The following is a 25897-nucleotide window of genomic DNA, read 5'->3' as shown; positions in this document are numbered from 1 at the left end:
CCCCATGTACATTGCCCAAATCAGACAGTCTCTACGCAAAAGAATAAATGGACACAAATCAGATATCAGGAATTACAACATTCAAAAACCAGTAGAAGAACACGTCAACCTCCCTGATCACTCAATAACAGACTTAAAAGTGGCAATTCTTCAACAAAAAAACTTCAAAAACAGACTCCCACGTGAAACTGCAGAACTGGAATTAATTTGCAAACTGGACACCATCAAATAAGGCCTGAATAAAGACTGGAAGCGGATGAATCATTACAAAACCTAATTTTACTGTACTAATTTCCCCCTACTGTTACTCACACTGTTAATTGAATTGTCTCGTTGGACTGACCCCCTGCATCTTTTCATGTACTATGTATTAATGTACCTGCTACTGTATTTTCCACTCCATGCATCTCATGAAGTGGGTTCTATCCCATGAAAGCTTATGCCCAAATAAATGTGTTGATCTCTAGGGTACCATAAGGAGTCCTCGTTGTTTTTGCTGAAACAGATGAACATGGCCACCACTCTGAAATTAATCAAAGTGTTGTTCAGAATTTTTGACACTAAAGAAGTAAAATCTAGAAAGATATATTATAGCAAACTAAAACATCACAAGATACCATTGACGTTCAAGGAACAAGGATGTAGAAAGGATTTCAACATCAGAACCCAGTTCTTGAACAAGAATCATAGAATATTAGGGTTGGAAGGGACCCCAGGAGGTCATCTAGTCCAACACTCGGCGCAAAGCAGTACCAATCCCCAACTAAATCATCCCAGCCAGGGCTTTGTCAAGCCTGACCTTAAAAACCTTTAAAGAAGGAGGTTCCATCCCCTCCCTAGGTAACCCATTCCAGTGCTTCACCACCCTCCCAGTGAAAAAGTTTTTCTTAATATCCAACCTAAACCTCCCATAGTCTAGATCCATCCTCTTTGGAACTCTCTTTCAGGTAATTGAAAGCAGCTAACACACACCGCCCGCCCCCCGCTTATTCTTCTCTTTTGCAGACTAAACAATCCCAGTTCCCTCAGCCTCTCCTCATAAGTCATGTGCTCCAGCCCCTTAATCATTTTTGTCGCCCTCCACTGGACTCTTTCCAATTTTTCCACATCCTTCTTGTAGTGTTCTAGTTCAGTTTTTTAATATGTGGGAAAGCGATGGGGGAAACTCATGCATGCAAGTAAAACATAAGAATATGGTTAAATGGAAACCAATTCTGAAATTTTAGATAAAACCACTAGAGATTTGCACACTTTTTGAGGGAAGCACAGATTTCCATTTTCCCTAGTTATCAATATTCCATCATCCACAGCCAAGGAAATTACAACTGTTCTTTTGCCTCAGCAAAGACAGCAAAATCAGAACAATCGGTTATGTAGCATAATTTCTCTGGGTTACAACATTTCTGCTCTGGGAAAGAAATGAAATGGAAGTTATTTATAAACTGTTGAACAATATCTAGTTTACATTATGAACAAAACTTCCATGGTACAAAGAACCATATCCTCCATGAGTATGCTGCAGACGAACTATACTGCAGTCTTCTCTTCACTCATGTTCCGTACCAATAAAAAAATTTAAAAAAAAAAAGGAAAAGGAAGGAAAAAAAGATTTACTATACAGTTACTCCTGATCAAGATGCAATGCATGAACCATTGAAATCATATGCGTAAGGCAGCTGCCTTTTTACATTTTTGTGCTTACCAGTCTTCACAAGGAGTTCAGCCTTAGGAGGTGAGGGAGCTCAGCAGGAGAAAACAAGGAGGGAGCCTCTCTCCTGCAGAGGTACTGAGCTTAAGCAAATATTAATTTGTATTGCAGTAGCACTCGAAAGCCCTGATCTGCAGTCTTGTTTGCTTGTGCTTTCACTGCTTTGTCAGCCAACTGGCAGAGCATCTGCAAGGCACATTTCATCCACCTTTTCTGTCCCACCAAAGGTACCTGATGCAGCTGCATGAGAAGTATCTTGGCATCACAGACTTACACTGGCAGATGCAGTTCAGTATAAATGGCACAGCCCCCTACATAGACTGCAGCTTCTGGTGCAGGACTGCAAGCACAGACCAGGGGATCGCATAGTCATCCACACCTGAGATGACTAGCAATGGATTCAGAAATTTTGCAGTTGAAGAAAGCCAAATTTCTGGAGCTTGAAAGCAGCTTTCTCCACACCCTTCAGTGTAAAGAGACAACTGAGGTCACCCTTGCTGGTCCAGAAGTGGGTTGCCATAACCGACTGGAAGCTGGCTACTCCAGACTGCTACGGGTCCACTGGCGCTGGTGGGGTTGGAAAGTCGAATGTGGGTTAAGCAGTGGCAGAGGTATCTGAGCCAATCAGGCATGTGGTTTACCCCACGGTGGCAGTCATTAAACATATCCCTGAGGTAATTGCTGGCTTTGAGAGAATAGGGTTGCTTAACTGTGTCAGGACCGGTGCTGGGAGTTGTATGCTCACAGTTTGCCCATCTCAAGGAGCATAAGTACAGAAGCCACGAAGGGTATTACTCCATTGTTACACCAGCACTAGTGGACCACAGAGGCAGATTTATGAAAGTCACCTTGAGCTGTACTGGAAAAGTTCACAATATCTCAGTGTTTCGCCACACAGGAGTCTACATTCATGGACAAACTGGGACACTATTCCCACCACAACTGTCATAAATGGTGCTGCTGTCCCCACTGTTACTCTGGGGGACCCTCAAACCTCCTCCAGAACACACAAAGGTAGGGCCACACCCAGCTGCAAAGGGACACGGACACTGAGATCAGCTCTGCCTAGGAAGACTCAGCTCGGGGATTTCCCAGCACTCAAATGCATGCCCCATCTGGGGTGTAAACCCAAAATTGTATGGTCTTGCACTGCCCAGAAATCCATACAGCATAAGCTCATGAAAATCGTCCTCCACCCCCATGCGGAGGAAGATAGCACAGCTTTTTGCTCCCCAGTTATGAACTGCATAGTGGTTTATAGAAAACAAAAATATACGTTTAACTACAAAGAACAGATTTTAAGTGATTATAAGGGATAGTAAACAGATCAAAGTTGATTACTGAGCAAATAAAGCAAGCACAAACTAAGCTTAATACATGAAAGAAACTGGCTACAAGTAGTAATTTCTCACCTTTAATGTTGTTTTAAGCAGGTTGCAGAGATTCTTGAAAACAAACTTCTTTTGCTTGCAGCTTAGAATTCCAGATATTCCTTTCACAGACCAGACACCTTCTAGCCTGGGTCCAGTTCTTCCCCAGTTCAGTCTTAGGTGTTTTTAGCAGTCATCTTGGGCAGGAATTCAGTGAAGAATCAACCCTGATTAACTCACACCCCAGCCTTAAATAGGAGTTACATATTGTGAGAATCCTTTTTTCCCAGTTTGATCCCCACCCTCTACTCATGGAAAGATACTAGCAGTCCAAGACGGTGTCCAGTACCTGGTGACATGATCACATGACCCTGCAGTGTTAAAGCAGCATCCCGGGAAGCTTTTCAGTGAGGTGGGAGATTAGCATCTTCAATGTCCTAGTGCCCTCTCTAATGGCACATTGACTAACCAGCCAGACTGATTGCATTTTGTCTGGTGGGTGTTCCCCCAGTGGCAATCACTTTTGTAATTGATACATACTCCATATGCCTAATTTCAGATATAGAAATGATACATGTATACAGATAGGATAATCATATTCAGTAAATGATAAGTTTCCAATGATACCTCACATGACCCCATCGTGTATAAAACATATCAGTTATGCCATATTCATATCATAAGCATATTTCTGTGAAGAATATGGGGTATAGTGGCACACCCATCTTTACATGTTTTCCCCTCACTTGAGAGCGCAAGGGGGGTGAAGGGGTGACGGGGAGAAAGGTCCACCAGTATGGGGTTGAAGAATGAAGGAAAGATATATAGGATTTAGTTGCCCTGTTCAGCCCCTCATGAGTCCTGAGGCTGCTCCAACATGGAGTTGTAGAAGCTACGGCTGGATTGAGGATACATTGCCGAGTGATCACATCATGGTATTGGGAGGCAGCATATGGTACTTTTGCAGCCATTATGGACAGCAGTTGCTGAAACAGTTCTGTCTTCCTCCCTTAGGCCTGGTCTACACTAACAGTTTACGTCGAATTTAGCAGTGTGTGATGAAGTGGGACTGTTCTTAACATTTCCTCTAAATACTGTGTGGGTACCTCAGTTTCTGGCCAACACTCTGTCTCCTGGCAACTAATGGCCCAGGCCCTTCCCCCCTGCAAGGGGATGCTAAAAGTGTGGGAGAATAAACACGTCAGGTGACCTCCTGGCCCGGGAAAGAGAAAGGCCAGAAAGGAGGGGCTGGAGGGATTTTCAGTTGGGAGCTGGCTGGGGACGAGAAGTGAGTGCAGACGGGGTTGTCTGGCTCACTGGGCCCCAGAATGGACCCAGCTGAGGGGTCCCATTCTCTGTACCTACAAGCCCTGTTTTGGACCACGTTCCTGTCATCTAATAAACCTCTGTTTTACTGGCTGGCTAAAAGTCACATCTGACTGCGAAGTGGGGGTGCAGGACCCTCTGGATTCCCCAGGACCCTGCCTGGGCGGACTCACTGTAGGACGCTCATGGAGGGGCATATGCTGAATGCTCCACGGTCAGACCCACGAAGGTGAAGCCATGTGAGCTTCTTGCCCTAAGACAGTCTGCTCCAAGGAAAAGAAGGCTCCCCAAAGTCCTGACTGGCTTTGTAGGGAGCAATTCCAGAGCATTACCTGGGGACTCTGTGACACAGTTTTAAATCAAATTAACCCTGCATCTGTCCGCACAATGAAGCCATTTACTTCGACATAAAGGGGTCTTAAAAATCTATTTCTGTATCCTGCCCCTATGAGGGGATTAGCGCTGAAATAGATATCGCCGGTTCGAATTAGGATTAGTGTGGACGCAATTCGATGGTATTGGCCTCCGGGAACTATCCCACAGTGCACCACTGTGACTGCTCTGGACAGCACTTTCAACTCAGATGCACTGGCCAGGTGTACAGGAAAAGTCCCGCAAACTTTTGAATCTCATTTCCTGTTTGACCAGTCAAGCTCATCAGCACAGGTAACCATGCAGTTCAAGAATCAAAAAAGAGCTCCAGCATGGACTGTACAGGAGGTACTGGATCTGATCGCGGTATGGGGAGATGATTCCATGCCATCAGAACTATGTTCCAAAAGACAAAATGCCAAAACATTTGAAAAAATCTCCAAGGGCATGATGGAGAGAGGAGACAACAGGGACTCAATACAGTGCCGCACGAAAGTTAAGAAGCTCAGACAAGCGTACCAGAAAACTAAAGAATCAAATGGATGCTCCGGGGCAGACCCGCAGACATGCCGCTTCTACGCTGAGCTGCACGCAATTCTCGGGGGGGAGGGAGGGGTGGCACCACTACCCCACCTTTGACCGTGGATTCCGAGGAAGGGGTATTCTCAGCCATGTCTGAGAATTTTGCGGACGGGGAAGATGAGGAGGAGAAGGAGGACAATGACCTTGAGGAGAGCACACAGCACACCATTCTCCTCAGCCAGCTAGCTTTTCTCACCCTGACTGAAATACCCTCCCAACCCTCCCAAGGTAGCATCCCAGACCACGAAGCCATAGAAGGGACCTCTGGTGAGTGTACCTTTGTATATATAATACATGGTTTAAAAGCAAGCTTTTTTAATGATTAATTTGCCCTGAGGACTTGGGATGCATTTGCGGCCAGCACAGCTACTAGAAAAAAGTCTGTTAACGTGTCTGGGGATGGAGCAGAAATCCTCCAGGGACATCTCCATGAAGCTCTCCTGGAGGTACTCTAAGAGCCTTTGCAGAAAGTTTCTGGGGAGAACCAGCCATGCAGTGGGGGGAAGGGGTAAAGCGATCATCCCAGAGAATTGGGTGAGGGGGGGTTACTTTGGTTTCTGCTGCTGCACGTTAACACGGAAACTGCAGCACTCAACGGGCTTTGCTTGGTATGGGAAAGGAGGGCGCTGCTTTTATGAAAGTTGCAGAAGCTGAAAGACTATGGCTTACCATGGCCACCTGCAAGCCAAATTTCTATTGCCCAGCCCTGCGTCTGTGATCTCTAACACCAAAGCCACAGGCACTCAATATAAGATGCAAAATGCAACCTTGTACCAAAATCACGTGCTATGTAATGTGAATAGTGTTGTTCACCGTGAAAGAGTATACTCATTGTTCTGCAAAATGTATCTTTTTAAACACTTCTCTCCCTTTTTTCCCCTCCCGCAGCTGCAAATTTTTCAAGCCTCCCTCCTACATCCCAAAGACTATCTCAGATAAGGTGGCGAAAAAAAAACGCATGCACAATGAAATGTTCTCTGAGATCATGCAGTCGACCCGCAATGAAAGAGCTCATCTGAATGAGTGGAAGGACACAGTATCACAGTATGGAAAGCGGCCAACAACCGTGAGGACAGGAGGGATGAACGAGATGAGAGGAGGCAGCAGGAAAATCAGAGGAGGCAGGATGCAGTGCTGGGGCTACGGCGGGATCAAACAGACATGCTCCAGTGTCTGGTGGAGCTTCAGGAATGGCAGCAGGATCACAGAGTGCTGCTGGAGCCCCTGTTTAACTGGCTTCCCCGCTTTCCAAGTTCCATAGCCTCCTCACCCAGACGCCCAAGAACGGGGGAGGGGAGGAAGAGAGAGGCTCCAGGGACCCAACTACTCCACCCTAGTGGACAGCCCAAGCAACAGAAGGCTGGCATTCAACAAGTTTGAAGTGGCCTTTTCCTTCCCTCCTCCCATGCCACACCCAGGCTACCTTGTCAGTTATCTCCCTATTTTTATAATCAACTAATAAAGAATATATGGTTTTCAAACAATAGTGACTTTATTTCCTTTGCAAGAAAGCTGTGATCAAAGGGGGGAGGGTGGGTGGCTTATAAGGAACGAGTCAACCAAGGGGGCAGGTTTTCATCAAGGAGAAACAAACATAACTGTCACACCGTAGCCTGGCCAGTCATGAAACTGGTTTTCAAAGCTTCTCTGATGCGCAGTGCTTCCTGGTGTGCTCTTCTAATTGCCCTGGTGTCCGGCTGCACATAACCAGTGGCCAGGCGATTTGCCTCAACCTCCCACCACGCCATTAATGTCTCCCCCTTACTATCACAGAGCTTGTGGAGCACACAGCAAGCAGCAACAACAATGGGAATATTGGTTTCGCTGAGGTCTGAGTGAGTCAGTAAAGTGCGCCAGTGACCCTTTAAATGTCCAAATGCACATTCTACCACCATTCAGCACTTGCTCAGCCTATAGCTGAACAGCTCCTGACTACTGAGCTGACTCCTCCAGGCTGCCTGTGTATGGCTACATGAGCCATGGCATTAAGGGGTAGGCTGGGTCCCCAAGGATAACTATAGGCATGTCAACATCCTCAATAGTTATTTTCTGGTCTGGGAAGTAAATCCCTTGCTGCAGCCTTTTAAACAGACCAGTGTTCCTGAAGACACAAGCGTCATGAATCCTTCCCGGCCATCCCACGTCGATGTTGGTGAAACGTCCCTTGTGATCCACCAGTGATTGCGGCACCATTGAAAAGTACCCCTTGCGATTTATGTACTGGCTGCCCTGGTGCTCCAGTGCCAAGATAGGGATATCGGTTCCACCTATCGCCCCATCACAGTTAGGGAATCCCATTGAAGCAAAGCCATCGACTATGACCTGCACATTTCCCAGAGTCACTACTTTTAGTAGCAGCAGCTCAGTGATTGCTTTGGCTACTTGCATCACAGCAGCCACGCAGTAGATTTGCCCACTCCAAATTGATTCCCGACTGACCGGTAGCTGTCTGGCGTTGCAAGCTTCCACAGGGCTATTGCCACTCGCTTCTCAACTGTGAGGGCTGCTCTAATTTTGGTATTCTGGCGCTTCAGGACAGGGGAAAGCAAGTCATAAAGTTCCATGAAAGTACCTTTATGCATGCAAAAGTTTCGCAGGCACCGGGAATCATCCCACACTTGCAACACTATGCAGTTCCACCATTCTGTGCTTGTTTGCCGGGCCCAGAATCGGCATTCCGTGGCATGAACCTACCCCATTAACACCATGATCTCCAAAGTGCCGGGGCCTGCGCTTTGAGAGAGTTCGGTATCCATGTCCTCATCATTCTCGTCACAGCGCTGCTGTTGCCTCCTTCTCGCCTGGTTTTTCAGGTTCTGGTTCCGCATAAACTGCACAATAAAGTGCTAAGTGTTTACAATGTTCATGACTGCTGTGTTGAGATGACCAGGCTCCATGCTTGCCATGGTATGGCATCTGCACTGAAAACAGGTGAGAAACGATTGCTATTGCTCTGGGGAGGGGCGACTGACGACATGGCTTACAGGGAATTAAAATCAACAAAGGGAGTGGCTTTGCATCAAGGAGAAAAAGAAACAACTGCCACAAACAATTGCCCCCTCAAGGATTGAACTCAAAACCCTAGATTTAGCAGACCATTGATTTCATGGAGGGAGGGGGGAACAAATGAATACAAAACAAATCTGGTCTATTTCTTGTTTTGATCCACTCCATCTATCTTTTACATCTTAGGCTGGCAGCAGACTGTGCAGTAAGACTGCTAGCCATCGTCATCTCCTGGGTGCTCAGAAGAAGATGCTGTATTATGACTGCTAGCCATCATCATCTCCTGGGTGCTCGGCAAAAGATGGGAATGACCTGGCTGAGTCACTCCCATGTCTGCCCAGGTGCCCCAGACCGACCTCACCGAGGTCAGCTAAAAGAGCACCCAGGAGCACGATGACGATGGCTACCAGGCATAATGCACCATCTGCTGCCAAAAGGCAATGAGCTTCTGCTGTGTAGCAATGCGGTTCCACGTATGCCAGCACCCAGGAGACATACAGTGATGGTCAGCTGAGCAGGCTCCATGCTTGCCATGGTATGGCATCTGCATAGGTAACCCAGGAAAAAAGGCACAAAACGATTGTCTGCCGTTGCTTTCATGGAGGGAGGGAGAGCAGGGCCTGACAACATTTACTCAGAACCACCCGTGACAATGTTTTTTGCCCCATCAGGCATTGGGATCTCAACCCAGAATTCCAATAGGCGGGGGAGACTGTGGAAACTATGGGATAGCTACCCACAGTGCAATGCTCCGGAAGTCAATGCTAGCCTCGGCACTATGGACGCACACTGCCGAATTAATGTGCTTAGTGTGGACGCATGCACTCGACTTTATACAATCTGTTGCCAAAAATCTAATTATGTAAAATCGGAGTAATTTCATAGTGTAGATGTAACCTCAGCCACAGTTCCTGGAATAGAAACTCCTTTGCAAGTGTCAACTCCCCCACTGAAACCCTGTCCCGCACCTGGGTGGCAAGCCTCAGATTTTCCTCCTGTCTGTCAACACATGCACTGCTGCAGGTCTTTTGTCCCTTTTGTCCCAGTACATCCTGGTCTGCCCTCTCAAGAGCCTCAACCATAACTTCATTGTGGAAACACTTCCTTTTGGAACAGTCAGTGAAGGCATGTTAGGATAAGGATCAAGTTCCTGAACAGCAGCAGGCAATATAGGTTGAGAATCCTGAAATAGGATCAGAAACAGATGGTCATTGTCTAAATTTGCTCAGTGGAGGAGCACAGAATTATTGTGGAATCTGAAGGACATAAATGTAACTTTTCTAAAGTGAAGTAACACTTTCTGAAGGGGATGATTCAGTCCTCATACTGTCTCTGGACACAGCCTGGTTAATTGCAGTTACCAGAGGGAAGAGACAATGGTAATTTTAAGTTATAACCTTTTTCTGTTTCATAAAAATGTCGTAACTAATTGAAATTTAGTGCCGTTGCTGCAAAAGGCTTTTTCTGTCTGTGATGGAATACACCTTGTATTCACACACCATATATTATTGTAATAATCTTTGTACAAGGAATGCCTTGTAAGGTATCATTTGAAAACGCAAAATTTGATGGTGAATTTTGTCCTGATAAAATGTGTGGCAACACTGTATGTGAAGTTTAAGATTCCCCTGTAGGATGTTAAGAGTGCATGTTCCAAAACTCACAAAGCACCAGACTGGTCAAACAGGCCTGTTTTGAACAAAAGGAGTCTACTGTTTAGATGCAAATTATGAAAAACATAAACAGAGTCATGAAGCAGGAAGGGAAAACAAAGGAAGCTCAAAATAGGTGGAAAAAAACAGTAGGAAGCATCCTTCTACACAACTGTCTCTTAGTTCCCAGCTGGAATCTTTTTCAAGAGGGGGACTGAAACAATAAAAAGAAGGGACAAACACCCCTCTGGACTCCTCTTCCCCAGCCCATCACATTCTCTGCATCTGAGAGCACAAAAGACAACAGTCATTGGAAGTTCGGGAGAGGTGGAGCAGTCTTGAGCTGAAGAGTTTGATCAGTAACTTTGCTGGAAGCACGTGGGTGAGAAATTTTGCTTGAATTTAATATAGTTTAAGTTAGGCACCAGTAAGCATTATATCTTTATTATTCTTGTAGCTATTTCTGACTTTTTTATGCCTCATTACTTGTACTCACTTAACATCTCTCTTTGTAGTTAATACGGTTGTTTTACTGTGTTATCAAATCCAGTGTATTTAAGTTGAAGTGTCTGTGTGACTATTTAAGGTAATAAACTTGTATATTATTTCATTACAGGAATAATGGGCTTTATCTATTTATACTGTCCAGGAGAGGGCTGGGTAGTACAGGTCATACTTTTGTGGGGGTGGGAATCAAGGACTGGGGTGTGTTGTGGTCACCCAGCAGTATAATCAAGGCTGGTGAGAGCCAGAGTGTAACTGGCAGGCTGCAGTTACTTACACACACACACACACAGAGCGGGCCTTGCATGCTTGAAGTCTGTTTGTGAACGGCCCAGGTGGGAACTAACTGAGTAAGGCATTGCAAGGCACCTAAGGTTGTAAAGCAGGGATGACACAGCCTTCCCCTCTCCCCTCAAGTCTGAACTGAATCCTGGTAGGTCACACTGTCATTTCAGGCCTTTCGCATTTTGGAAGACATACATAGCTGTTCTTGTAGTGCTCTATTGGCTGAGAAAGATGTTATTTCAGCTGCTGGAAGAAAACTTGCAGTGTATGCAGCTGAAGTATTCAAACATATAGTAACCAAACAGCATATTTATGAGTGGCGTGGACTAGTCAGAAATACTGGGGGCCTGGAAGATAGCTCATCACATTGCAGGGAAGGGTGTATCTGGAGTTCCTGATTCAGGAAAAGTTTACAGCGATCAGCAGCCAGGACTGGGTCAGAATCCATTAACATGATGCTGCATTAGCTCACACAATGCTTACCCTGTTATTCCTGCATGCAAACACACTGAAATCTGCAGCTTTCTTCTGCCCCACATCTAACACAGTTTGGGGTGATGCTCCACTCATTCTTTGCAGAAATTATTTTGTGGCCTGCAAACTGCATGGATTACCTCTAACTGAAATAGACTAGATTTGGAAATAGAATACAGTTTCCCAAACACACACACACTCAGTTCACTGCTTACAGGAGGCTCCACAGACCCACGAGGAGGGAGTGAGTACATAGTGGCAAATTTCTTATTACTGAAAGGAAAACATGAACGATCCTAGTAAACATGTGACTTAACAGTTCAAATAAGTTGTTTATGTATGTTTAAAATTCCAAGTCACCATTTTGAACTCTAGGTGGTATGGGTGATAGGGTGGATGCCAAAGTGTTGTGATACAATCCATCATTAGTGGCCACACACTGGTAGCCAGTGCTTCTCATTTTTGCATTCCTCCTTAGAGCAGAAATATCTGTGACGGAGTCCCCGGGGCGCAACCTGGACTGTGGGACTGCTGAGCCCTCTGTCCCAACAGCCTGGGCTGGCCCTCACGCTGTGATGCTGATGTCAAGTTACAAACCTCTAGCAGGTACTGCACCTAGCCATCCACAGGCAGGGACACATCCAAGTTATGTGAATGATCTCCCAGCTATACATGAACCAACAATGGAGAGGCTCCAGCCAATTCCCTCCAGCTCCCCAGTCTTGCACCCCAGAACTGTATCCTCTTACACTGATCAGAAGCCTGGCCAGTGTAAGTTCATTATCTAGTTTGTCACTCCCTCAATGTGGAATGGACACACACTAGCCTTTGTGAACTAGGCTGACATTTCCGAGGCACTTCAACCAAAACACACACTTTTAGGTAAATTATAAAACAAGTTTATTAACTACAGGAAGATAGATTTTAAGTGATTACAAGTGGTAGGCATATCAGTCAGAATAGTAAAAAAGTAAACATGCATTCTAAACTCTAATCTTTCAGCAAGTGTCAGATTAAACAGATGGTACAAGCAGGTTACAGTTCCTCAATACACAGACTGGGCCTCCCTTCCCCCTCAGCTCAACATCTGGAAGAACGACTGGAAGATAACAACTTTGGACTGGGGAAGGGGTGGTCCCAGGCTAGAAAAGGGAATCCAGTCTGTGTATTGAGGATCTGTAACCTGCTTGTACCATCTGTCAGGGTGAGACACTGCTTGATTCAAATCCTGTTTAGTTTGTAAAACCAAGACTGCAAATTTATTTTTGTTTCTTAAGTAACCAACTCTGATCCCCATGCCAGCTACATATAATCACTTAAAATCTATCTTTCTGTAGTCAATAAATCTGTTTTATATTTTACCTAAAACAGTGTGTTTTGGATGAAGTGCTTGAGAAATCTCAGTTCAGTTTACAAAGGCTATTGAGGGTGTGTCAAACTAGATAATGAACTTCCACTGGCCAGGTTCTGACCAGTGTAACAGGGTACAGTTCTGGGGTGCAAGACTGGGGAGCTGGGGGGAATTGGCTGGAGTCGCTCCAATGTTTGTTCTTGAGTAGCTGGGAGATCATTCACGTAACTCAGCTGGATGTGTCCCTGCCTGTGGATGGCTAAGTGCAGTACCTGCCAGAGGTTTGTAACTTGACAGCATCACAGCATGAGGGTCCCATCACATCCTCCCATTACAGAATAATAAACTGTAAACTTGAGTCACACACTTACCGGACTCTGGGAAGGCTTCTGTCTCCACCAGGTTTGCTGCAGACTCAGCAGCGTGCTATTCCTTGGGATGGGGTGGGGAAATCGAACAGCTCTTCCAAGCAAGGACTCAGAATGTGCTGTTGATCCTGATCCACAGCCTGCTCTGGGATTAGTTTCACTGAAAGACAATCACTTCTTGCTCCTCACTAGGAAACTGCTGCTGGCTCCCAGCAGTCTCCATGCTCGATTCAGGGACCAACAGGGCACCATCCCAGCTGACCAGGCTGTCATGAAGCACAGTTGGCTTCGTGCAGGGTACACAGACCAGAACCTGATGAAAGTTATCTCACAATGGGCATGTTGCTGGCAAATTGCTTGAGGTGTGTTTCTTGTCCCTGGTCTTCCAGTACTCTCTTAATATGCTCCCTGCACCAATCACCTGCCCAGAAAATCTGCAGAGCTGCCAGCTTTTTAGCTAGCTGCTGGCTCACATGGTCATTCCTTGTGTTTTTTGCTGAAGTCTGCAGTTTTCCTGGCTTTGCACCGGAAATTCACTAAAATTTTGCTGTGATCCCGTGACTATGAAGCAGCTCACTTTGCAAAAAACTTGATCAGTTCACTCTCCACTGCAAACCCAGGAAGCGCTCTGATAGTGTGGCTGCAGATCAGTGATGAGAAGAGAATGGGTTAAAAGCTGACCTGAGCTGCAGCTACTCACCGGGGTGGAGGGGGGACTTCCATTTTCAATAGAATGGATTAGAGATTGTTGGGATAAAGAGGACTAAGGAACTCATCCCAATGGAATTGTAGAATACTTCCATCTGACTACCAGGACCCAAATCATACAGGGCTGCATCCACACTGCAAAGAAACAGGGCTTACACCCTGGGTCCCGGTAACCCCGTGTCACACCCTGGGTCCCTACAAAGTCCTGGGACCCTGGGTCCAAGTCCTGGCTTAGTGCAAATGCAGTGTAGATGCAAGGGAGGCTACAGTTGTGCCCAAGTTCAAGCACAGGCTACTGTGTAGATGTACCAGAACCTCACTTCAGCAGTAACTATTCCATTCCTGTGAGACATGAGAAGAGACAACTTGTGCACGTGCAAGTTAGATGTGTACATTTTCAGCACTGAATTAGCAAGGTTCTGCCTTTAATGCACTTCAAGTCAACTTCTCCTAAGTCATTTAATTGTAAGCCGGCCTATGGCATACATTGTGGGATGACGGCTTCAGAACCTAATGTGGTGCAGTAAACCCTCTTCGAAATTCCTCAAGAAGCCTTCTTTCCAAGACAGCTAAAAGAAAAAGGCTGCAAGTGTTTCCTAAAGATACAATTACACTGTCACAGGCTGATAATCCTCCACAGAATCTCCTTATACAAAAAAAAAAAAATAGCAGCTCCCAAAGGAGATGTTTACCTGCTAGCTCAGGCAAAGAAAGAGCCAATATGGGAATTTACCTTACTGACCCACTGAAGATAGGTTTATCCAAACTCAGGGAAAGAAAGAAAAGGGGAGTCTTTATGTAACCTCCATTATACACATTTTTAGAGCTCCATTAGACTGGACCTAACAACTTTGTGTTTGTTAAGCACACATCTGTTTGTAGAGTAATTATTTATATCACAACTTGTGATTTTGTGACCTTCTAGCAATATTCTTCTGTCTGTCTACAATAAAAGGGAATGTTAGAGATCCCGATCAGATGCACAACCTCAGAATATTCCTTCAAGTCTATTTTATTCCTGTTATGTACACAAGTCCTGTTTGCCTTAAAGGAAGAAGGCAAAAAGCACAGCCAAGAATACCAGAAACAATTCCAACTTTCAAGCTCGAGACCTATTATTAACAGCTTCTTTCTGACATGATAACCTACTTCCAGTACTCGGCCTTGCACTAGAAATTTCCCAGATGCAAGTTCCACAACTGTTTTAAATAAAGAGTCTCATAATGTTTAGGTGGACTCTTTGAACTCTCTTTGACTGAACCCACAGTGGAAAAACCAGTATAAGAGCTATAATTCTCCACAATTGCACCTCTACTGGTGTAGCAATGGCAGAGGCCATACAGTAATTACAGAATTGTAGGTGATTTCACTCTTTTCTACCATTGTGCAGTCTGGCCCTACTTTGCCAGCAAAGCAGCATTTTCATTAATCTAATTACTGGATTACAAATGGAGATGTGATCTGCGAGTCTGAGCAAACGACTGGGAACCAGAAACTCTAATTCAGGTAAAAGCAAAGAATTTATATGGATTACTATATAAAAATATTTATGACGATGATGGTAAAAAAAAATCAAACAGTCCAGAAAACCAATGATGGTATAAACACCTGCACTCTGTTTACATGACAGATCTGTACCAGAGATTTTTCTGTGTATGCGTGGGCACGCACAGGGCCTTTTAGCGCAGCTGCTCACAATGTAAAAGGAATTCCTCCGCCAGGACTAATCCAGACTCATGTCCAACTAGAGTGTTCTTGCCTGGGATTTTCTGTCTAGCAAAGAGAGTAAGTGTACTGTCTCACACCCACACAGTAACCCTTAAAAACAGGACAGGGTTTGCCTGCAGCAACCAGTACAACATGATCCCATCTCAGGACTATTAATAGAACATCAGTTTGACCAGGTTTCCTCTGCAGCATCCCCTTTGGCCCATCAGGGAACAATTCACCCAGCTGCAGGGATCCACAGATGGACCTCCCAGAGACAGCAACCTAAGATTGCAATGTTTTTGTCCTCTGGCCAAGGCACACTTCAGTCTCTCCCTTTTCAGGGAGTTATGGTCCAGCAGCTCCAATCAAACAATTCAGAATGGTGTTGGTTAAACAGAGTTATGCCTAATTTGTGGGTGGAGGACAGCTGGAAGGCTAATTAAGCTATTAAGCAGGGCTACAAACAGGTACAGAAAGGAAGCAGAAGGCGGGGAAAGCAGGCAGCAGGGGAGGAGAGAGGTTGCTCTTCCCTGATTGGTGCAGGAGCTGGGGGCTCCCTAGGACTGTTGGAGCAGAACTGTATATAGTATGGTGATGGGAACCCTCACTGTAAATAAACTGCATAAGGTGTTTGACCAGCAGAAGGGTCTCTGAGCAGTTTGTGGAGCAGAAGCAAAGGGCCCTGTTACACTTCCTAATTATAAAAATAGTGAAAATCCAACCCCTGTAAGGTACATTGCAATCTTCAGGAGTGTTTATGCAACTGAAAAGTATGTCTGCAATCTGGCAAACATTATACATGTGAGTTACTTTATGCTGGCAAGTAACCCCAATACAAAGTAATACACATTGGAAAATATAATCCCAACTATATATACAAAAATGGTTTAAAATTTGCTGTTACCACTCAAGAAAGAGATCTTGGAAGTCATTGTGGAGAGTTCTCTGAAAACATCAGCTCAATGTGCAGCAGCAGTCAAAAAAGTTAAAAGAATGTTAGGAACCATTAGGAAATGGATAGATAATAAGACAGTATCATCATAATGACACTATATAAATCCATGGTACACCCATACCTTCAGTTCTGGTCATCTCATCTCAAAAAAGAGAAATTAGAACTGGAAAAGGTACAGAGAAGGGCAACAAAAATGATTAAAGGTATGGAACAACTTCCATATGAGAGATTTAAAAGACTGGGACTGTTAGCTTGGAAAAGAGATGATATGATAGAGGGATATGATAGAGATTTATTAAATCATGAATGGTGTGGAGGAAGTGAAAAAAAGTAGTGTTATTTACCCCTTCAGATAACACAAGAACCAGGAGTCACCCAACATTAATAGGCAGCACATTTGAAACAAATGTAAGGAAATACTTCTTCATACAATGCACAGTAAACCTGTAGACCTCATTGCCAGAAGATGTTGCGAAGACCAAAAGTATAACTTGGTTCAAAAAAGAATTAATTAGTTTCTAGAGGATAGGTCCATCAATCACTATTAGCCAAGATAGTCAGGGATACATCCCTATGCTTTGAGTGTGCCTAAGCCTCTGACTGCCAGATCCTGTGACAGGATGACAGAGGATGGATCACATGATAATTGCCCTTTTCTGTTCATTCCCTCTAAAGCATCTAGTATTGACCACTGTCAGAAGACAGGACACTGGGCTAGATGGGCCGTTGGTCTGACCTGGTACAGCCATTCTTATGATCACATATCTCAAGTTATTTACCCATTTACAGGCCTGCAGCCTAGATTATTACTGATAAACACCATAAAGTGACCATGAAAGGCACTGTCAGGAGGGGTGCTGCTGGACATGCTTTAGGTGCACTGGCAGAGCTTTGGGGGTTTGGTTAGCTATAGCCAGGGTTAACAGATCATCCCACAATGCACATCAAACTCACCGTCACTTACTTTAAAAACAAAAATGATCACTCCTGAACTGCTGGAGATAAAAGGTAGGGAGGGGGGAAGCTGTCAAACCAAGGCCCACTTTCCCCTGTCAAATCGGGTAGTAAAAAAGGAATTGCATTAACTCTAAATTACCCTAATGATACATATGCTTTAACTTTTTTGATAAAAAGGAAAATTCTTCAATGTTTAAAAATTGCTGTAACGAAGTGTAATCTCTTATCACCAAGCATTGGTAATTACACTTCCCAGAATGCTAAATCTTGAGATGTCCAGTCAATTAAGATGCCTATTTATAAGCACAACTTAAAAAAAAAAAATCCATTGCTGATGCAGTGAACCTGACTTCCAGGTTATCTTTCCTCTTCTTTCTTGGAAAAAAGACACATTTATACAGTATCCTGCCCTGCATTTCAGATTAAGTGTGATTTAGTAACATACAGAATTATTAAGTACAGATAACTACAGAAAATAAGTTGCGCTCTGATAATAATTATTGTTGGCAAGTCTACCTGATCAGAACATAAATTAGGAAGTACTCAGTTTTGCTTACAAACACTGTCACATATCAAAGGATTGGCAAAAGCAAAGACATTTTCCTTGTTAAACTAAGCAGCCGTTCAGAGTCAGGATTTTATTTTTCTTTTATGAAGTATTTCACCACAAACCCACATTAAAATCGTGATTTTACATAAATGTATGTCCTTTATCTCAACTGCTGTAGTCCTCTAGACCAGGCCTGCCCAACTCGTAAAGTGGCGAGGGCCACATTACTCCAAAGAAAACAGCTGAGGGCTGAAACACCTCCCCCCTCCCCAAGACCTCCCAGCCCTGCAGAAACACCCCACCCCAGGACCGCCCAGCCCTGCAGAAACAAACCCTCCTTCCCCAGCACCGCCCCACCAAAACAGCTCTGGGCCAAAAAGGAAGGTTGGGGGTGGGGAGGTGATACTTGATTTTAAATCAACCTGGGGCTCCCAGCTGAAGAGGTGACTGGGAGCTGTCAGGGGCAAATTAAAGGGCCCGGGGCTCCAGCAGCTGGGGGAACCCAGAGCTTTGCGGGGCTGGGGCAGGGATTTAAAGGGCCCAGAGCTCCTGCCAGCAGCCCAGAGCCCTTTGAATCCCGGCCGCGGCTGGGATTTAAAGGGTTCTGGGCTCCCCACCACTGCGGGCAACCCAGAGCCCTATGAATCCCGGCCGCGGCTGAGATTTAAAGGGCTCTGGGCTCCCCCCGGCTGCTGACAGCCCAGACCCCTTTGAATCCCGGCTGCGGCTGGGATTTAAAGGGTTCTAGGCTCCCCAGGGCTGCGGGCAGCACAGAGCCCTATGAATCCCGGCAGCGGCTGAGATTTAAAGAGCTCTGGGTTCCCCGCCGCTGCAGGCGGCTCAGAGCCTTTTGAATCCTGGCCGCGGCTGGGATTTAAAGGGCTCTGGGCTCCCAGCGGCTGCGGGCAGCCCAGAGCCCTTTGATTCCCTGCCACGAGCCGCACAGTGAACCTCCACGGGCCGCATGTTGTGCAGGCCTGCTCCAGACCAAGCCGAGTCTTTCTGAATGATTACAACACTTGCAAATGGTGATATCACTAAGAGGCAGATTTTTGAAGGTACACATAAGTACCTAGTGTGATTTTCAAAAGCACCTAAGTAAATGGCCAAGTGTCTTTAACCAACAAAAAGCAAAAGAAGCCTTCCACATTTACTATGTGCTACAGGCTATCTAATTTCTGTTTGAAATTATATGTACGTACTAACTAACTCAGCAGTGCATTTATTAGCCATTACCACCAGGGATGTGAATTCATTTACAATTAATACAATCCATCTCTCTCCAGAATTCCAGTAAGTCAAATAGCAATTTAGGTAAGCTTTATTTCAGGGCTTGAAAATTTTGCTTAAAGCTGCTAGCCAGTAGTAGATAGGAAAGACAAGTGGGGGGAGCTTTGCCACTGATGTCCAGATACAATGCCAGCCCTGTTGCCACCTTCAACTGCAGGGAAAGGAGAACTTAAAGGATTTCTACCAGGGATTTTGAACTTCTGACCTGGCTGGTGGTTTTGTATCAACCTCTATGCAGAGTAGGTGTCTAATACGTTTAGATGGAAGAAAAAGAAGCTGTTTTTCCTCCCCGGACCCTCCAGAGCCTCTTGGCTGCCATCAACACTGGACACTATGTCCATTATATAAGTATTTTCTCCATTTTCCTATTTTTAAACAATAATTTACTATCCAACCACTCTGTTTTTTAATCATGCTGTGTGCTCTTTCGCACTATCCATTGGACTTTAGAGCAACTAAACTAATACTATTACAACAACCAAGTTATCATCATGGATCTATGAGTTCACATATCTATGCAAAACCAATATCCTACAGAAAAGATAAGATGCTACTATGTTCTACTTGCCTCTACTGAATAAAATCAGAACTTCTCAGTTACATATCATATCTCTTATATTGTTGACAGATAAAAGAGAGATTCTCCATTAGCAGAGAGCAGGAGCTTGAAATCTATTCTTGCTATTACCATGAAATTCCAAGCAGCCAGGATGTACGACAGGATTTCACAGTTGTAGCTTGGAGGCAACTAGTTTGTTACAATGTCACAACTTCCACTCAAAGTCACCTGTTCCTAAAACCCTACATGTTTTCTATTAATCTATTATGTGTCTGAGGTTCTGTTTTCTTTCCTTCGGAGATTTTTACACTTCTCCTCTTTCACCCATCTTTATACAGGAAATAGACTAAAACCCATACATCCCTTCAATCTTCCAACATACATCTTACTATAAAGCTGCATAAAACCCTCAGTTCTGGGTCTAACTTTCCCACGTTACTCAACATACCTGGAAGTATGTCATCCAACTGGTTAGGCAAATTAACCAAAAGCACAAAGCAGACTTGTTGAATTTGCAGCCTGAACTGTAAACACAGGAAGAATAACACAGCTCTATACAGAGCTAAATTTAATAAAAGCTATGCCTGAAGATATGTAATATTATTACATCCAAGTAAATCATGGCTTGTGACTTGCTTGTCTGCCACAGTAATATAACATGTCTAAATTTCTACTGCTCTTCTCTGTTTATACTGAAGTTTGAAGAGAAATGTTTGTAAGATTAGCTACCACTAAGTCTAGTAAGAACTATTCTTCATTTCATTTAAAATTATTAGGCGCGCTCTCTGAATTTCTGACTACATGCCCCTTTAAGATTGGTGCTTTAAAAGTAGAGACCTGCTGACAATACATAGAATTTTAGCTTAGCTGAGTAGAGTTACAGATAAATAACGCATGCACACAAATATTTCACATAAAGACGTAGGCACACATACATACACATGTTGTTAGCCAGTATGTATATATAATCTTTTAAACCTACACACAAAGGACATGAACTTCCAGTTTAATTTATGACATACCAACTTTCATGACATCAGTTAACTCCATTGCCCTTATGCCATAATACTCTGCAGTATATCAAATGGTACTGTAACTGGGTATTTACTCAAATACCTGAGCAACGTGGAAACAATGTGCTGTTATAAGCACATAAAGCTTCTTAAAGGCTTCAAAAGGAGAGACTTATGGCATAGATGAGACAAATGTCAAATCAAAAAAAAGAGTTACCTGAGAGTAAAAATGCCTAACATCAAAGGTCAATTCTGGAGATCCACTATAAGGGACTTGAAGAGAAGCCAAGTGTATTTGATCTAAAGCCCAGAAGAGTCAATGAAAGCCTTTCTGGCCATTAATGCCAACTGACACCGCATTGTGCCTGAGTATGTATAGTTTGTAAAAGCAACAATCAGATTCCCATTTTAAAGTAAGAAAATGCCTATTCCTCTGCAGAATTCCTTTTGCAAAAGAGCCTGACAGAGACTGATGAATTGCACTTCATAATTTCAAGAACAGGTGTAACAGAAGATGAATTCAGATAGTAAGGAACTTAACCCTAAAAGAGAAGCACTGTATAACATAAGAATGGCCATACTGGCTCAGACCAAAGGTCCATCCAGCCCAGTATTCTGTCAACCAACAGTGGCCAATGCCAGGTGCCCCAGAGGGAGTGACCTAACAGGTAATGATCAAGTGATCTCTCTCCTACCATCTATGTCCCCCCTTTGACAGAGGCTAGGGATACCATTCCTTACCCATCCTGGCTAATAGTCATTAATGAACTTAACCTCCATGGATTTATCTAGTTCTCTTTTAAACCTTGTTATAGTCCTAGCCTTCACAACCTCCTCAGGTGAGGAGTTCCATAGGTTGACTGTGCGCCGTGTGAAGAACTTCCTTTTATTTGTTTTAAACCTGCTGCCCATTAATTTCATTTGGTAGCCCCTAGTTCTTAGAGTACGGGAACAAGTAAATAACTTTTCCTTATTCAATTTCTCCACACTACTCATGATTTTACATACCTCTATCATATACCCCTAGTCTCCTCTTGTCCAGGCTGAAAAGTCCTAGCCTCTTTAATCTCTCCTCATATGGGACCCGTTCCAAAACCCTAATCATTTTAGTTGCCCTTCTCTGAACCTTTTCTAATGCCAGTATATCTTTTTTGAGATAAGGAGACCACATCTTTACGTAGTATTCAAGATGTGGGCATACCATCAATTTATATAAGGGCAATAATATATTCTCCATCTTATTCTCTAATCCTTTTTTAATGATTCCTAACATCCTATTTGTTTTTTTGACTGCCCGGCACACTGCGTGGACGTCTTCAGAGAACTATCCACGATGACTCCAAGATCTCTTTCCTGATTAGTTGCAGCTAAATTAGCCCCCATCATATTGTATGTATAGTTGGGGTTATTTTTTCCAATGTGCATTACTTTACATTTATCCACAGTAAATTTCATCTGCCATTTTGTTGCCCAATCACTTAGTTTTGTGAGATCTTTTTGAAGTTCTTCACAATCTGCTCTGGTCTTAACTATCTTGAGCAGTTTACTATCATCTGCAAACTTTGCCACCTCACTTTTTACCCCTTTCTCCATCATTTATGAATAAGTTGAATAGGATTGGTCCTAGTGATAAACACCATATTTACCTCTCTCCATTCTGAAAATTTACCATTTATTCCTACCCTTTGCTCCCAGCCTTTTAACCAGTTCTCAATCCATGAAAGGATCTTCCCTCTTATCCTATGACAACTTAAGAGCCTTTGGTGAGGGACCTTGTCAAAGGCTTTCTGGAAACCTAAGTACACTATGTCCACTGGATCCCCCTTGTCCACATATTTTTTGACCCCTTCAAAGAACTCTAATAGATTAGTAAGCCATGATTTCCCTTTACAGAAACCATGCTGACTTCTGCCCAACAATTTATGTTCTTCTATGTGTCTGACAATTTTATTTTTTACTACTGTTTCAACTAATTTACCTGGTACTGATGTTTGACTTACCGGTCTGTAATTGCCGGGATCACCTCTAGAACTTTTTAAATATTGGCATTGCATTAGCTATCTTCCAATCATTGGGTACAGAAGCTGATTTAAAGGATGGGTTACAAACCCTAGTTAATAGTTCCGCAATTTCACATTTGAGTTCTTTCAGAACTCTTGGGTGAATGGCATCTGGTCCTGGTGACCTGTTACTTTTAAGTTTATCAATTAATTCCAAAATCTCCTCTAGGGACACTTCAGTCTGTGACAATTCCTCAGATCTGTCACCTTCAAAGGACAGCTCAGGTTTGGGAATCTCCCTAACATCCTCAGCCATGAAGACTGAAGCAAAGAATTCATTTAGTTTCTCCGCAATGATTTTATTGTCTTTAAGTGCTCCTTTCGTATTCTGGTCACCCAGCGTCCCCACTGGTTGTTTAGCAGGCATCCTGCTTCTGATGCACTTAAAGATTTTATTAGCCAAAAACAAAAGGTATCTGTTCTTCAAGCTCCTTTTGGGCTTTTCTTATTATATTTTTACACTTAATTTGGCAGTGTTTATGCTCCTATTTATCTCACTAGGATTTATCTTCCACTTTTAAAAAGATGCCTTTTCATTTCTCACTGCTTCTTTTATATGGTTGTTAAGCCATGGTGGCTCTTTTTTAGTTCTTTTACTGTGTTTTTTAATTTGGGGTATATATTTAAGTTGCGCCTCTATTATGGTGTCTTTGAAAAGCGTCCATGCAGCTTGCAGGGATTTCACTCTAGACACTGTACCTTATAAATTCTGTTTAACTAACCTCCTCATTTTTGCATAGTTCCCCTTTCTGAAATTAAATGCCACAGTGTTGAGCTGTTCTTCCCACCACAGGAATGTTAAAAGTTATTATATTATGGTCACTATTTCCAAGCAGAAATTTTTACACCTAAGAAGAAGTTCTCTTTTTTTTTTTTCCTCCAATAGTGCCAAATCCAAGATCAAATACTATTTTTGCAATTATAAATGAAAACAATATAACTGGGGAGAGAGAAATCTAATGACATAGTTTTGCAAGGTAGAGGCAAAGAATAAATGATACCTGTAAGGATCCTTAAGTTATGCATCAGTAAAACTGTTATAGGTAAAAAATCCATAATAAAACACTTTCAATAGCAAAGGGTGGTGAGTCCTATTCATTATAATGGAGAGAGTTCCTCCAGAGTACCTTAGATGCCTAAATTCAGTATTTGAAAAATTAAAAGGCTTTTTGTTCTGGTCATTTAACCATAAATTGAAATAAGTTTTAAAGAATTGCACTCATGCATTGTTTTAGTGTGAGCAGCAAAGAATCCTGTGGCACCTTATAGACTAACAGACATTTTGGAGCATGAGCTTTCGTGGGTGAATACCCACTTCTTCAGACCATGTTTTAGTGTGTGTTTTTCACATGACATCCAAGAACAAAAACATCAGTCCATTTTAACCTTCCTCAGACTATCACATCTTAAAAGCCAGGTATATATGGGGGGCTCCCCCCATTTTTGTGATTTACAACAAATCATTCATAGTGAATTAATGCTTTTGGACATTTTCACATTTAGGTGTCAAAAATTAGCTGCTTAAATTAGTTTAGTGACTTGATATTTAGAGATGTTGACTATTCAAACCTCTCAAAGTCAAGTTTTAGGTGCCTAATCACGGATTTAGATGCCTTACTTTGGACACTGAAGTTTAAAAACTTCAACCAAAAGCTTCAGCGGGTTGTGGAAGCAGCAGGTGTCTCAATGATCAGAAGAAGCCACGGAACAACCTCGCTGTACAGGCAGAAGTGTTACCGAGCGGCTAGACTCGGAGTTGAAGTTACAGCAGCTTTGCTCTGTGCCCGGTTTCCCAGCCTCCCCACCGCCTAGAGCTGTGCGCGCACTGCACCGGGGGCAGCTCCCCGGTGTCCCCCAAACGGCTACTCCCCGGTCTGCGGCTCAGTGTCCCCCGCCCAAAACTCGGCCCAGCAGGTCACTCTTCCCCCCCGGGCGCAGCTCCCCGAGCACCCGCGCCACCAAGCCAGCCTCGCCCGGCTTTGAGGAAGCAGCAAGCGGGGGTACCGCCGCCACCTCCCCCCGTCACACACGGCAGCTGGCGCGCAGAGAGGCCCGGACCACACGGCAGGAGGCTCCCGCGCCTCGCCCGCTGCAGGGACACCCCCGCCACCGCGGGCCTCCCGTGTCAGGGGCAAGGCCCCGCACACCTAGCGCCGCCCCTCCCCCGGGCAGGCCCGGGCTCAGACCCAGCACCGGGAGGCTGAGGCGGGACCGGGAAGCCGCAGGAGTTATCAAGAGGAAGGGGTTGCAGTGGTTCCACCCTTCTCTTCCCCCCCGCCTCGTGGGATGGTTTATCCCGCCCTGCAGATACGTTCCCGGCGGAACAAACCATTCTCCCCAAGTGCGGGGGGGAGTCATCTCCTCAGCCCCCTTGTGCCCTCTACCCCCGCCACACAGCAAGCCACTTCCCATCCCGCCCCGCCTCAGTTTCACCGCCATCCCCAGCCAACGGAGCACGCTGTACCTAGCTCTTCTCTAGCCGCCGCTTCCATCTTTCAATGGTCCCTCTGCTCGCCCTTCCCCAGTGTGGAGCCGGCCGGCACAGGGAGACAGTACGCATGCGCCCCTCTTCCTGCAGCATCCCATAGAAACGCAGGGAGAGGATAGACAAGACGCCCGGGAAGGGGAGGGGGAAGGCGTTAGTCCTCCAGAGGCCGGAGCTCTGCAGGAATGCGCCGCGCAGTAGACAGAGTCTGGGGCGTATTTCATGTCTGCTCTGCGGCCCATTTGTGGTGCATGTGCCTGCGTCTAACTCCCGCTGCGTTTGTTCCCCTTCAGCCCAACTCCGGCGGCAGAGCAACAGCACCAACCTCAAGCACTGAATTTTTTTGCATCAGGCTCTGAAAAATGATAGGATTTTACAATATGGCATGTTGGGGCTTTTTACTTGGCCTGTAGTGTTGGAACGATATAGGGGTCTCATTGTCAAGTTTTTCCAACGACTGAGGACTAGAAACTTAGTTTGTTAAAAATGAAAGCTAAACTTCTTAGGGTATAAATAGCCTGACTCTGGAAGTTGAGGGTCTAGGGAAGACAAATAACCCTGCTAGACACCAACAATCAAAGACTTAACAAGTGTTATGGCTCATTACAATAA

At 44.4% G+C, this 25897-nt stretch overlaps 1 protein-coding gene across 4 annotated transcripts in view; it reads right to left on the bottom strand.

The window, feature by feature from the left end:
• The window catches only part of SLC36A4 (solute carrier family 36 member 4), a 226010-nt gene extending 200657 nt beyond the window's left edge, over positions 1 to 25353 (bottom strand). For 3 of the 4 annotated variants that reach the window (XM_050941724.1, XM_050941743.1, XM_050941750.1), the window contains exon 1: positions 25265 to 25353. In XM_050941724.1, coding sequence (XP_050797681.1) covers positions 25265 to 25292 — 28 coding nt within the window. In that variant the 5' untranslated portion in view covers positions 25293 to 25353. Of the gene's footprint in view, positions 1 to 8052; positions 9548 to 13001; positions 13639 to 25264 lie in introns of all 4 variants that reach the window. The other variant, XM_050941733.1, reaches the window with a different exon arrangement.
• Between the last annotated feature and the right edge of the window lie 544 nt (positions 25354 to 25897).

This window comes from Gopherus flavomarginatus, chromosome 1 (genome assembly GCF_025201925.1).
Source record: "Gopherus flavomarginatus isolate rGopFla2 chromosome 1, rGopFla2.mat.asm, whole genome shotgun sequence".
Lineage (NCBI taxonomy): Eukaryota > Metazoa > Chordata > Testudines > Testudinidae > Gopherus > Gopherus flavomarginatus.
This window is presented reverse-complemented; position numbering and strand designations above follow the sequence as displayed.